Here is a 14,381-nt window from a genome sequence, read left to right on the forward strand (position 1 = left end):
TGTTTATTTCAAGAGCTCACATGTGTTTGTTTTCCTCTCTTCTTGCTTCTTCCCTGTGCTCTTCTCTACCCACTGTGGTGTGGTTTTTCTCTTCCTAGGTTGGAACAGGCCTTGGAGAAGGATACAATATAAATATTGCCTGGACAGGTGGCCTTGATCCCCCCATGGGAGATACTGAGTACCTTGAAGCGTTCAGGTTGGTACTTCTTTCTCTGAAAGTGGAAAATTAGAAAACAAATGAAACAGCACCAAATGTAAAAGAGAAATGTAAATTTCTAACTAAGGTAAAGTAGCTAAAGGAGTCATTCTATTAAAGCTCCAAAAAATGTTTGGTTTGAGGGACCTGAATATTGCTACAAAGCCACTTAAGGAGTATGTGTACCAAAAAAAGGTACATCAAGACCTAGTTGTAGTCAATGGCCAGGAATGTTCCCCTCTTTCTACCAAAAAAAAGGGAAAAAAAGATTTTATTATTAAGTAGTCTGGAAAATTCTGCCTATTATGACATATGATGTGATTTAGAATGGACATTAGCATATTAACCGCTCTGGGAATTCCTTCACTACCTATTTAACTTTTTTGAACAGATATTTCGCAAACTTCACTGGACTAAAGAATTTTTTGCACATATTTTTACACACAGCACCACTTGGCATTCTTAGTTCCAAGGAACATTGGCCTAGGCAGTCTCATTTCATGGTTAAGTAAGTGACTTTTCCCTATCGTAATATGTGTATTTTCCTTCTCACATTAAAACACCAACTGATTAATTGGTTGTTGCCAGTTTCTTCAGAAAATGCAGGCAGTAATTAAACTGTATATTAATGTATACACATTGCTACTATTTTTCTAAAGAGCTCTAAAAATTAGTTGAAACAAGAAATACAATAAATTAAAAGTTGTTTTGGATATAGTTTTTTAAGGCATTTATTCTCTGGAATTAAAATTTTGTTCAGTGTTTGGAAAGGTCTATGTTTTAAGGAAAATAGAAGATTATGTCAATATGTGCCTCACTTGCAAGATTTTAGGAAATTTTAACCTATTGGTACTGCATGAATTTTGGATGTTTTGTTTATTTGAAGCAAAAGCAAACAACTGCATGATAAGAAATTTTTGAAGCATTCTTTTCTTTGGCTAACTTGCCAGTTATAAATTCCCAAGGGAAAAATCCTGTTGACAACGCATCTGAAATAGATAAGAAAATTTTTTAGTCAGTAAAGGTTTGATGGGTTTCTGTTGTCCTGTGTATCATTCATACTTCAATTTCTCCTTTGAGAGTCATTTCTCATTTGAAAACAGGCCCAAGAAAAATGATAGAAAATTGCTATTTTTAAGAATATACATTAAAATAAATGTATTGTCTTGATATTTGAGGAAAATTCTACTCATATTTCAGATTTGTACTTTGAAAAAAATGTACATGTTCTATAGTACATGTATCTTTACTATTTATAGGAAAAATAGGTGAAATAAGTTTATTTATTTTGACTTAGGTTGTCTATGAAGATATCTTGCGTTAATTAGCAGTAAAAGTAAACAACTATATTAAGAAACTATAGGGGTTTCAATATTATGAATTCTATGAATTCTTTTTGCAACTTAAAACAGTATTAATGTTTTAAAGGAACTCTAATGGGATAATAGATTTTTACATTATCTCACATATGAATATTTGTCTGTTTACCAAGTTGACCTAGTAGCTTACATGATACACACATTAAGTTCTCAACTTTACCATAGCATGTGATCATAGTCATTGGTCTGCAACATAGAATTACTAGTTTTTTATTATCACAATACTATTTGTGGTACTGTTGCTTTACATAAGAATGCATTATGCATTCACAGCAGGGAAGGATAATTAATATTTTGTATCTGTTTGTTCTCTCATGACAAAGTTAATGGTAGATGAGATTTTTTTAAAAGAACCCCTTTGAACACAACAATTACATTAAATAATGTGAAAACAGATATTAAGTGTACACTATTGATTTTTTACTGAAATGGTTAAGTGAATCAAGTGCTCCTGAAAGTGTTTGAACGTCCCCAAGAATGGCACCTTCTCTTTGCCTGGAATGTGGACACTTTATTTTAGAAAACTTTTTTAAACTTCCCCGTGTGGTCACCATATCCAGGCTTAATTAGAGGAGAAGCAGCATTATTCATCTAGGCTGCAGAAATGTAAAATTGTGACTTTTAATATTCATAGTTATTTAAGAACCAGATTTAAACTATAATAATTCTGTCAGTTTTTAACTATACTATACCATGTCTGCTTGCTGCTCAATGTGTATAACTAGAAATACTTGTAAACTTTGTAAGGAGGAATCAAGAAAGTAAGTCTTTCATTCAAAAAATATTCATTGAACACTTAGTATGTGCCAGGAACAATGGCGAGCACTTGGAATTTAGAGCCAGTTTGCTCTCAGGGAACATAATAGAAGTGATACTTATTGTTCTGGTGAACAGATGTCCTTAGACATAGAGAGGATAAAATGATGAATTCTTCCTGAAGGGTTTCGGGAAAGGCTTCATCAAGTATTGTTCAACCTGTGCATTCAAAGATGAGTGGGAGTTTTTAAGGGGTAAAAGAATTGGAGTAGGGGGATTCATACTAGGCCGAGAGAATAGACTGTGGTGTGAAAAGCATGGAGCCATAAGATGACCTTGCTCTGTGGGCTCAAGAGCGTGAGGGGGGGATTGTGTGGCAGGTATACAGATCATACTTCGTAAAGTCTTTTGCAGGCAAAGAGTGCCCAGCTAAATATATTAATTTCTTTCTAATTTGGGGCTCTAGTGCGATAGACTCCCAAATAATTTTTAATGTAGTATTATTTTATAAGCATATCCTTCTTAATAGAATCCTTTTTTTAAGTATTGAAACTAAAGCTCTTTCTGGCATCTGTGCCTGGGTGCAGAATACAGAGGTTGGGAGAAAAGTAAATGGTACCTTTTCTTTTTTCTCAATTTTTAATTGTTTCTGGACTATGATAAGTATCTTTGTAAGGAAAGCCTCTCTGAAACTCCATTTATAATAGGATATAAGATGGCTGCTAATTTTAAATTTGCATATATATTGCCTTTGTGGTCTCTATTATGTGTTTTTTTCTGTGGCAAAAATAAAATTGCAGGCAAACCAAACATTTTCATGTTTGCTATAAGTTTTAAACATAGTTTTAAAAATATAATAGAATATCTAAATTAGTACAGATAATTAGTTGTTTCTTCCCTGTAGTTATCATTCATCTCTGAAATAATTGAAGGTTATGATTCAGATTTTTCTCAAGAGTTTTTAAAATCTTCAAATAATTTCAAATATCTTCTATGTTCACCTAAAATATATTTCTAAGGTTATCATTTTATTAAATAATTATGGGTATTTGTATTAAGGTCTTACATGACGGTTCTAGATTATAAATTTTATAGACATCATGGCTGTTTCTTAAGTGGTCTGTATAAGCCACAGAACTACTATATGGAAGGGCCATGATGTGGCTCTAAAATCTATGCTCTAGGGCTTCCCTGGTGGCGCAGTGGTTGAGAGTCCGCCTGCCGATGCAGGGGACACGGGTTTGTGCCTGATCCGGGAAGATCCCACGTGCCGCGGAGCGGCTAGGCCCGTGAGCCATGGCCGCTGAGCCTGCGCGTCCGGAGCCTGTGCTCCACAATGGGAGAGGCCACAACAGTGAGAGGTGCGCATACCGCAAAAAAAAAAAATCTATGCTCTTTCTATACCACCACACTGCTACTCTTTTCTACTATTCATGACTTAAAAGACTAAGGTGTGATAAAGCATAGTGAACTTATACTGAAACATAAGGCCTTCTACCCCAAACCTAAATCACAAATGCCTAGTACACAGCATGGCAGAGAAGAGCTATTAAGTAATACTGGCTGAATGAAACAATTAATAAATAAATAAATCAGAGAAGAAAGGGGGAGTAATACACTACAGTAGAAGCATTGGAAACCCGTGAGGGACCTGCATGAATTCTATCTCTTGGTCCCTCAAGGAGCATGCTTCACAGAGTACTCTGAACACCCATTCATTTGCTTATAACAATTTCAAATGTCTTCTCTTCATTCAACAAATTTGCTAAATGCCTGCTTAGCAGCTTCTATTCCAGTCACTTCAAAATATTGTTCCAATGGTTCTGTCTTATCCATAATCCCTAGATGAGTGCTGGACACAGTTTTTCTAAAGATTAATACTTTAAGAGTTCTATAGATATTAAAGTGGTTATTTATATAAAAGAATTTATTTTTTGTACAATATTATATGTTATAGGTGTACAGTATAGTGATTCACAATTTTTAAAGGTTATACTCTATTTGTAGTTATTATAAAATGCTGGCTATATTCCCTATGTTATACAGTATATCATTGTAGCTTATTTTGTACATAATAGTCTGTACCTTTTAATCCCCTACCTCTAAATTGCCCCCCTTCACTCTCTCCACTGGTAAGTACTAGTTTGTTCTCTATATCTGTGAGTCTGCTTCTTTTTTGTTATATTCACTAGTTTGTTGTATTTTTTTAGCTTTTTCATATAAGTGATTCATACAATATTTGTCTTTCTCTTGTCTTATTTCACCTAGCATAATGCCCTACAAGTCCATCCATGTTGCTGCAAATGACAAAACTTTATTCTTTTCTATGGCTCAGTAGTATTCCATTGTGTGCATACACACACACACACACAGACACACACACACACACACCCTACATCTTCTTTATCCATTCATCTGTTGATGGACCCTTAGGTTGCTTCTGCATCTTGGCAGCTGTAAATAATGCTGCTGTGAACATTGGGGTGCCTATATCTTTTTGAATTAGTGTTTTTGGTTGTTTTAGGATGTGTACCCAAGAGTGAAATTGCTGGGTCATATGGTAGTTGTATTTTTAATTTTTTGAGAAACCTTCATGCTCTTTTCCACATTGGGTGCACTAATTTACATTCCCATGAACAGTGTGTGCGAGTCCCCTTTTCTCCACATCCTTGCCAACATTTGTTATTTGTGTTCTTTCTGATGATAGCCATTCTGACCGGTGTGAGCTGATATCTCATTGTGATTTTCATTTGTATTTCTCTGATGATTAGCGATGTTGAGCATCTTTGCATGTGTTTGTTGGCCATCTGCATGTCCTCTTTGGAAAAATGTCTATTCAGTTCTTTTGTCCATTTTTTAATCAGGTTATTTGGTTTTCTGATGTTGAGTTGTATGAACTATTTATATATGTTGGATATTAACTCCTTATTGGTCATATCATTTGCAAATATTTTCTCCCATTCAGTTAGTTGTCTTTTCATTTTGTCAATGGTTTCCTTTGCTTTGCAAAAGTTTTTAAGTTTAATTAGGTCCCTTTTGTTTATTTTTGCTTTTATTTCCTTTGCTTTAGGAGACAGATCCAAAAAATATATATTGCTATGATTTCTGTCAAAGCGTATTCTGCCTATGTTTTCCTCTAGGAATTTTATGGTCTTACATTTAGGTCTTTAATCCATTTTGAGTTTATTTTTGTATATGATATTAGAGAATGTTCTAATCTCGTTCTTTTACATGTAGCTGTCCAGTTTTCCCAGCACCACTTATTGAAGAGACTGTCTTTTCTCCATTGTATATTCTGGCTTCCTTTGTCATAGGTTAATTGACCGTAAATGTTTGGGTTTATTTCTGGGGTCTCTGTTCTGTTCCATTTATCTATGTGTCTGTTTTTGTGCCAGTGCCATAATGTTTTGATTGCTGTAGCTTTTATAATAGTCTGAAGTCAAGGAGAGTGATTCCTCAAGCTCTGTTCTTCTTTCTTAAGATATTTTAGGATGTTCAGCCTCTTTTGGGTTTCCATACAAATTTTGAGGTTTTTTTTCTAGTTCTGTGAAAAATGCCATTGGTATTTTGATAGGAATTGCACTGAATCTATAGATTACCTTGGGTAGTATGGTAATTTTAACAGTATTAGTAGTCTGTTCATACTGTATTATCATACTGGGCAAGATAATATGTATCTCATGCTTCTAATTGAATCTAATGAGGAAAACATCTCCACGTGTTTAAAAAAAAGAGTAGCAATTTCCAATGTAGAAATAAAATATTAATAGTCCTTCAAATTATTCATATTTTATTGGATAGATAAATGAATGAATGAGTGAATGAATGATGATCTCTGGATTTTTAATTTCAAAAAAAAGGTTAAGCCCCTTACATTTGGAAGGTATTGATGAAATAATAAATGACTCATTTGGCACACACTGAAAACAAGCTAAGAGGTTGGCTTAGAGCTGTTGATCTGGGTTCCTTAGATGCAAACAAGTTGTGATTTTTAAAAAATTACTGCTCTCCAGGCTAACGTGTTTATAGTCTGTAGCTACCATAATTAATATTTGTTAATGGTAAGGATTTCCAAATACAAAGGGTCTGTAAATATCAGGTCTTCGGGCATGTTCACCTCTGGGGGAAAACTTCTAAACAGAATGATTCTGTTTCACCAAGGTTGTCAGTATGCCAACTGAAAAAGAGGATTTGAGCAAGTTATCTACTCTAGAAAATAAATAGTCAAAATATGTGTTGTGGGCTCCCCTGGTGGCGCAGTGGTTGAGAGTCCGCCTGCCGATGCAGGGGACACGGGTTCATGCCCCGGTCCGGGAGGATCCCACGGGCCGCGGAGCGGCTGGGTCCATGAGCCATGGCCGCTGGGCCTGCGTGTCCGGAGCCTGTGCTCCGCAGCGGGAGAGGCCACAGCGGTGAGAGGCCCGCGTACCGCAAAAAAAAAAAAAAAAATTTGTTGTTATTTCTATTGTAAACTAGTTGTTTTTTCTTTTCATTGATTTATGAAGTATCTCTTTAATCAAAATGTGTTTATGCTTGCAAATGTAGCCTTTGCTAAAATACTTTGACCATATAACCAATAGAATGTTTAAAAATTAGCATATTTATTACGAAGTCAAAGCAGCTGAATCAGTTGGACATATACAAAGAGCCCAAACAGCCTATATCTCTTTCCGTTGTCTTTGGTTTATACCTGTTTGCTTTAATGATATAAGCAAATTTAAAATCCATTGATACAAAACTGTGACTGGAAACTTGACTAGATAACATCTATTCTCAGTTCATCTGTCACACTGTCAATTCTATTGTAGATACAGCATCTTTAAAATAGAGCTTCCTATGACTTCTCCTGTTTGTGGCAAAAATAGAAACATATGCATTTAACTTGAGAGCAGAGAATAGAGCCCTTAATTGTCATATTCATAGAGCAGCTATTCCTCAGACAACTAGTCAGTAATGGTTAGCTTGGAGTTTTCTTAGAGTGGTTGAATTTACCATGGAATGATAGTAGATAATTTTGGGCAGTGAACATAAATAAGTACAATATTTTATTTTCTTTTGTTTTATCAAACATATCATTGTTGTAATAACTAATTTTAGAGCACTGACTTCTAAATAGTCTTGGCATATGCATAGTCTGAAATTTAGAGGTTGCTTAATTCTGTCTGAGAAATGAGATGGGATCATAGTAAATATTTATGTTCTCTCGTTGGTAATGACAACTAAGTACATATTTTTATGGTTATTCTTATTTTTATCATATTTTAGTGAAATTTCATGGTAAGAGAATGTAAAGTAAAACTATTATAAAAATAATAACAATATAATGATAATAATATCATAGTAATATAGAAATTCATTGAGGACTTGCTAGTTGCTCATTTCTTTTCATCTTTACAAGTTGTTGAATTAAGTGCCCCCAGTTTCCAGATGAGGATACCAAGCCCCCCTTGAGTTCAGTAGGTTGGTTACCTGATGTCACATAGCTGGTTAACGGTGATCAGGGACTGGGTGGCAAAAAGTGTGAGTGTAGAGACAGTACTCCTTTGGCCCTGAGCTATAAACTGTAGTTCCTCTGTCAAGAGTAGGGGTAACAAAACAATAATAAAGTGAGAAATTCTTTGCCAGTGCATTTTGGTCTATCCAGCATTTATCTTCGACATCTAAATTGGTAATACTATTTTAAAATTGAAAATTTCTCCCTGATTCTCACTACCCTTGTATCATATAATAATTCCAAGCCACTTCTCTTTGTGCCTTTCCTCATGTGCCACATTAAGCCTATCAAATAACACCCCTATAATTTTTCTTCCTTTTGATAACGAGACTGTTTACAATGGAAAATATATTTTTTCCTTTTTTGTTAAAACAAGGATCTTTTTTTATTATGTACACATTTAGATGTTTTTGGAATGGGTATGTGATTGAACTTGAGAAAACCCAAATTAAATTTTAATAGAACATAGACTGATAAATGAATGCTTAGCTCCAATTTTGAAATAAAGAATGATTTGTTGTCATCTAAAAATCATACTCAATACTGCAAAATGATTTGGGGTCTTATTTTGTCTATAAGAACTGTGGTTGATGCTTCCCAGTCTTGAAATGGATTTTCAATTGTTAATGACAACCAAATATATTATGCTCATGATAGTATGTATTTTCCCAAGGATGTTGAAGACATTTTGGGAAAGAGGGTGGAATTTCTTGAAGCAATTTGCCAATATGAAATACTGTACATATCAAATTGGCCCTACTACCATCTTTCTCAGACCATTTATCATAGCTCACAAATCAAGCCCACATTTTCTCTTTCTGAAAGACTTGGCTAATAAAGAAGATGTGGGCTTCAAATCCAAACTTGTCAATCAATCTTGGGAACAAAGCAGTAATGATTTTCATCTATTGATATTTTATTTCAATGAAGAGCAATACATATGAAATTACTGCTGGAGTGATCTACAGTTTTATTCATTGTCCAGATTCTGTTCTTTATATTCAGCATATAGAGATGTTTCAAGAAGTTTTATCAGAATAGGTCAGAAGAAAAAGATCCATAGGAATAAATTTTAGAAAGCTGTCAGCTCTATCTGCTCTTTGGTTTCAGCAATAAGTATAGTTTAAGAATAATTTTTTCTCTTTCATCTGTGCAACATATTGTACCAATTTTCATCAAAAAATTACAATTTCTATAGGTGTGTGTCTCTAGATACCCTTAGAATTTTGCTCTTTGACCCTGGGAGTAAATTGATCTTACGCACACCTGTCTTCCTTGGGAAACTTGCAAACTTCATTTTTGAGCTGAGCATCAAAGAGATATGATATTATTAGACAGTATAGAACTCAGGTAAAAAGTCCAGGAAGTATCTTGAAGTGCTTGAAGTTTTGAAATGTGAATTATATTATCTTCTGTGAAGAACTATTTAAAATAGTTCAAATGCAAGGCATAGTTTTTATTATTATTTTAAAAGGTCAGATCAACTGTAAAAATTTTAAGACATTTTTCCCTTCTGACTTAGAACAGTTTTAAAGCCAGAAATTTCCAGGAATTTGTGTAGCAATTATACAGTTTTCCAAATAATAAGGACTAATTAAAAGAGTAGCTATGTTCTATTAACTTTTCCTTAGCACTTCTCTCTAAGAAAGAAAGCAGTTTGCGTGACTAGAAACGATTTGTTTTTATTTTCAAGATGGAACAGTGGATTACAAAACCCTTGCCTTGCACAAAATCCTCCCAACATATGTGTAATACTCAGAGATATCAGGAAATGAAAGCTTTCTACGAAATATTATTGTGAAGCATTTTAGGCCAGAAATAGCAGATCTTTTGGACTGTCAAGCAGCTCAGATCAGTTCATCAACTTAAATCATCTCATGTAGTAATAATGGAATTGGTGTGCAGTTAATTATGGCATAGCCAGAATGGAAGATAAATATAATTAATAAACTAAGGAGTCACACTTTTTCCACAGTTTTAGTGAATATTTTAAGATTATGCTTCATTTACTGGTAAGATAAAGCCAAATAAAAGTCACTTATCCTGTATTTCATTAAACAACTATTTACTAACCAAATTTCAATGCCTTTTGTTCTTCATGTGTTATCTTGAAACTGAATAATTCCCCTCCGTTTCCATGATTTCACACCTAAAGTTTACTGTAACTAAGTTTGAGATGACAAATAATGTGAAAAAAGAGATAGAACTTTGTTTTAATATACCATAAATGTAAATTTGTAATCTTTTTTCTGAACTAGATAAATATAATGTTTACTAATAGAAATTTACTTATTAACTTTTCCAAGTAAAAGGGTCCACTTTGGGAAACTTGTGTTCAATAGGAAGTCTGTTCAGATATTACGTCTGAGGTTCAGGGCTGAAGCTTACACCATTTTCTGGTAGGCAGGACTTTCAGATAGTAGTCCAGGTCTTTGCATGACATCAGATATCTGAATGATAGATTCAGTTTTCCATATTTCATCCCAATGATTTGATGTCATGTAGATGAAACTTGTCAACATTTGTTCCCATTTATATAGACATTTAAACTTCTCTGGCACTTTTATAGAAGGGTGAGGACTTGTCCTTGTAACTCTTATAAATCTGTCCATCTTTCTTATGGGCGCCCCAGTTCTGGGTATTTGTTGTCTAAACATCTTCTACTCCAAAGATCAGCCCTGTTGTTGTGAAGCCATACGGAGGTCAGCAGGCTTATAGACTGCGTAACTCCTAATGGGAAAGGCTCAGCAAAGTAACATTCTTGCCATTATAATTCATATTTTGCAATTTAAAAAGTGGGTGGGAGGGGAATTCCCTGGCAGTCCAGTGGTTAGGACTCCACGCTTCCACTGCAGGGGGCTTGGGTTTGATTCCTAGTTGGGGAACTAAGATCCCACAAGCCATGCAGAGCAGCCAAAAAAAAAAAGTTTTGAGAATACACAGTCTGAGCCTCTGGAGAAAAAATTAGACATTTTATCCAAAAGAAAAAAAAAGTGGGCTGGAGAAGGGGGAGATGGATGCGTGAGTCACCTTTCAATCTCAGCAGAATTTTAAATCCATCTGCATCTCAACTTGGGCATATTTTGCATCCCAAAATAATTGCAGAAATGGCCGTCAAAAAATAGCCTCTACATATTATCTTATGTATTAAAGATGTATATTGTTGTAGTTGAAAACAGAATATTGGTTCACCTAGGATGTATATTTTTTGTTGTTTCATAACTTCTTGAAATTAAAGCAATATTGGAATTACTGAAATGGACTGAATAATAGTGAAAGCTAAGATGTGGAGGGGAGTTTATTTACAATCCAGATTAAGCATGGAGCTGGCACAGATTTATAATTTAAAAGTTTTATAGCCCAAAGAAAGCTTGATCTTCTGTGCTGTCAGTTTCAGAAGTCTCTTAAATGTTAAAGTTGCCGCATTGGGTCTCTGACTTTGCTTTGTGTACCCAAGTCCTCTCCCTTGTATAAGTTTCTGATACTATCACTTCCCTTTCATATTCCAGGACTTCTAAATTGAAAATACATTTGCAGAAATTATTCAGTGATGCCTTTTTCTGCAATAAACATAATTTTTCCAAGTGACTCAGCAGGTGAAAAAGGCAGGGACAGAAATAATAAAATCTGGGGTGTGTCTTATTTTATTGATTCAGTTTAGTTATCTGATTAAATTCTAAATTACTCAGAAGACTGAAGTCTGTCAGAAGCTTAATATATTGCCCTTAGTTTAGTTATTTGAGGGTATGACAATTGATATAAATCAAATACAGGATCCAAATGAAAAATAATAATTATGAAAGAAGGATCACTCACTTGTTAGTTTACTAGTGTCAGTTTTTTGAAAGTAAACAAATTACTATTTTGTGTCTTCTAAAAAAGCAATGATATCTCTATATAGATATACAGACATAATGTTTGACACAGTTCTCTAAACATGCTTTTGAAGAAATTAGAATGTAAAAAGATCATCCCATTGTCAGAGCTGAGCATGAAATCCTGTACCAAGTTTGAAGGCCCACTTTAAAATTTTGTTGTTTTATAATACCTTTGGAAAAGTGTATTGTTCCTTGTACAATACCCACATATTCTGCTTTGGAATGGCTCCAGACTGTTACTGAACCACGAGGTTGCCCCCTGGTGCTTTATATATTGTTTAATTGTTTGCCTTTGGTGGATGTTTTTATTAAAAGCCTATTCTTTAGGATAAGACCAAAGTGTCATTTTAAGAACAGCAGAAGCAGAGCTGCTCCGTCCCATAGCTCTTTTTCATAGGTGCGTTAGTGAACACTGGATGCAGCTAATGAGCCTGCCAACATTTTTTCTTGTAATACTTCAAAAAGAGCAACAAGAACAACAAACAAAACCCGGGATTTTTATTTTCCTCCCATAAAACATGACTGCGCTGGCCAGAAGAGCTGTGAGTTTGAATGGCTGTGCCCAGGGCAGTAGGGAAGAGAGGTGTTTGTCGGCTGTGTATGCTCACCCACTGCTCTGTCTGTGTCTTGGTCCAGGAGGAGCTAGTCTGGCGTTACATGCACCTTGGCACACATGGCCGGGTCACTCCCGAGGAGTTTGGGGGGCAGGGAAGTCCATGTGTTAGGAGGGCCGTGGTGGGCTTCCTGGGGTGTTTAGCAAACCCATGTATGCTGTAGTGTACGTCGCAGCTACAAAGCAAGTTCTTAATGTCCTCCCCCTCCCCACAATCCAGTTGTAAGATAAGTATCATTCTGAAGTTCTCAGATCACTCTGAATAGAAATTAGGTCTGGAAAAAGTTATTAATCCAATGATTTTAATTCTAAATGTTCTCCCTGAATATTTTCTTGTCTGAAGTGGCATCATCGTATCACTCACTGATTTCTCAGAAGTCGGCTCTGGAAAGAATTCAGTGTTCTCCAGCAGGTCCTTGCCACAAAGAGCAAGCAAGAATTCGATTAGTCTTCCCAAGCTAGTCTTCCTGACTGTGACCCACCCTCAGGCAAGAAGCTTGAAGGCAATGTACCTTGATACAATTTCTAGGACTTAAATGATCTCATTAAATTCCAATGCTAGGTATCATGTTGACATTTGAGGAAATATGATTATTGACAAAATGTAAGCCTGTTATACACTATATCACTTCAAAAGGAGAAAGGCCATTAGGCCATAATTACATCAGAACAGTATACACATTTGGCTGGTTTATAAACTGTCACTTTCAGAAGTACCAAGACATAAAAGTCTCCAAAGGTTCCATTATGACCCTATTTCCAACAGTCTTCTCTGACAAACTAAATAAATTACTGCATGTATTGGACCTTTGAGGCTTGGGGCAAAGAATGGAAAAATTATTTACAAAAGCTTGAAAATATTTAATCACTAGAGGCAGGGGGCAACGGTGTTTTAATTAGCAGGTCCTCGGGCCATTGGCTGACTGGAGGCTTTCTCAAACAACCACACAAATGCACTGAATAGCTGTTTGCCAGCCTTAGGGTCAGGTCTGAGATGAAACAGATAAGATAATTGGCTCTAATGAAATCCAGAAGGCCTTGGCTTTCTTGTTTGAGCTTGGATTTGAAAAGTGCGTGTGGAAGTGAGGCTTAATTCAAACCAGAATGGAGCTAGGCCCGCTTCTTAGTGACTTTGATATTGTTTGAAGTTCTAAAAGTGTTCGCCACACCACTAGCCTGCTGGGCTGGGCCTCCCTGGTACCCTTAATTACTAAGCTTTATTGCTGACTTTACTACACAGGAAAGGGGCCATTATATGTTCCATCAACATCAGCTCTTCTCAGATTGGAGGAAAGGGCAGGGTTAAAGGCCACTGTAGGAAGGCAAAAACTTCACTTTGAGGTAGTCAGATCATTTACCAGTGTTGGATTTCACCGTTATGCCCATACATTCCTTACAACACAGAAGCCCAATTTCCATTTTTTAAACAAGTGATTACTTTTCAAAACATTTTTGTTTGTTGCTGTTTTTTTGCAGAGAGAACATTTATTTTTAGGGGCTGAAATGATTGCACCTGATATATTGGAGAAAAAAAAAAAAGTAACACCTCCCAATTAATCATCACACCAGAAAGGTCTGGTTGGATTCTGTAATAAGGAGGATTATTATTAATGCTCCTTTGAAGTGGAAATAAGTGAGGAACCCTCCTGTGGTGTGAGAGTTGTCCTGACACCCTGAGGAATAAAGACCCCTCAGGAGACTCTACAAAATTAAATCCCAGCTTCTAGAATCTCTCACAAAGGGGTTATACAAAAGTGCTCTCAATCCAGTTCAAAGCCAAGAAGCAGAAATGAGGAAGTCTCCCTCCTAGGGGTTGGCTGCAGTGTCACCAAGCATTCTGTCCTCTGCAAGCTTGCTGCTGCGCTGTTGCTTTTGGTCCATTTGGTAAAGATGGATTATGCATCTTAGCGAATTAATAATTATTCAAGCCTTAGCCCTCTCCGACAAGGAGATCTGGTCATGCTATGAAAGCCAAGGGACGTGGAGTTCAGGCCTATTTCCTGCCCTACTTATCACGTCTTGGCTAACAACTATTTTTGCCTTATTTATGTTAATTTGACATTAA

General features: G+C 35.7%; 1 protein-coding gene across 1 annotated transcript in view; it reads left to right on the plus strand.

Moving 5' to 3' along the window:
- Positions 1–14,381, plus strand: part of HDAC9 (histone deacetylase 9) — a 792,206-nt gene that overhangs the window by 599,001 nt on the left and 178,824 nt on the right. The window contains exon 21 of the mRNA XM_024738435.1: positions 99–196. Coding sequence (XP_024594203.1) covers positions 99–196 — 98 coding nt within the window. The remainder of the gene's footprint in view (positions 1–98; positions 197–14,381) is intronic.

This window comes from Neophocaena asiaeorientalis, unplaced genomic scaffold (assembly GCF_003031525.2).
Source record: "Neophocaena asiaeorientalis asiaeorientalis breed wild unplaced genomic scaffold, Neophocaena_asiaeorientalis_V1.1 scaffold89, whole genome shotgun sequence".
Lineage (NCBI taxonomy): Eukaryota > Metazoa > Chordata > Mammalia > Artiodactyla > Phocoenidae > Neophocaena > Neophocaena asiaeorientalis.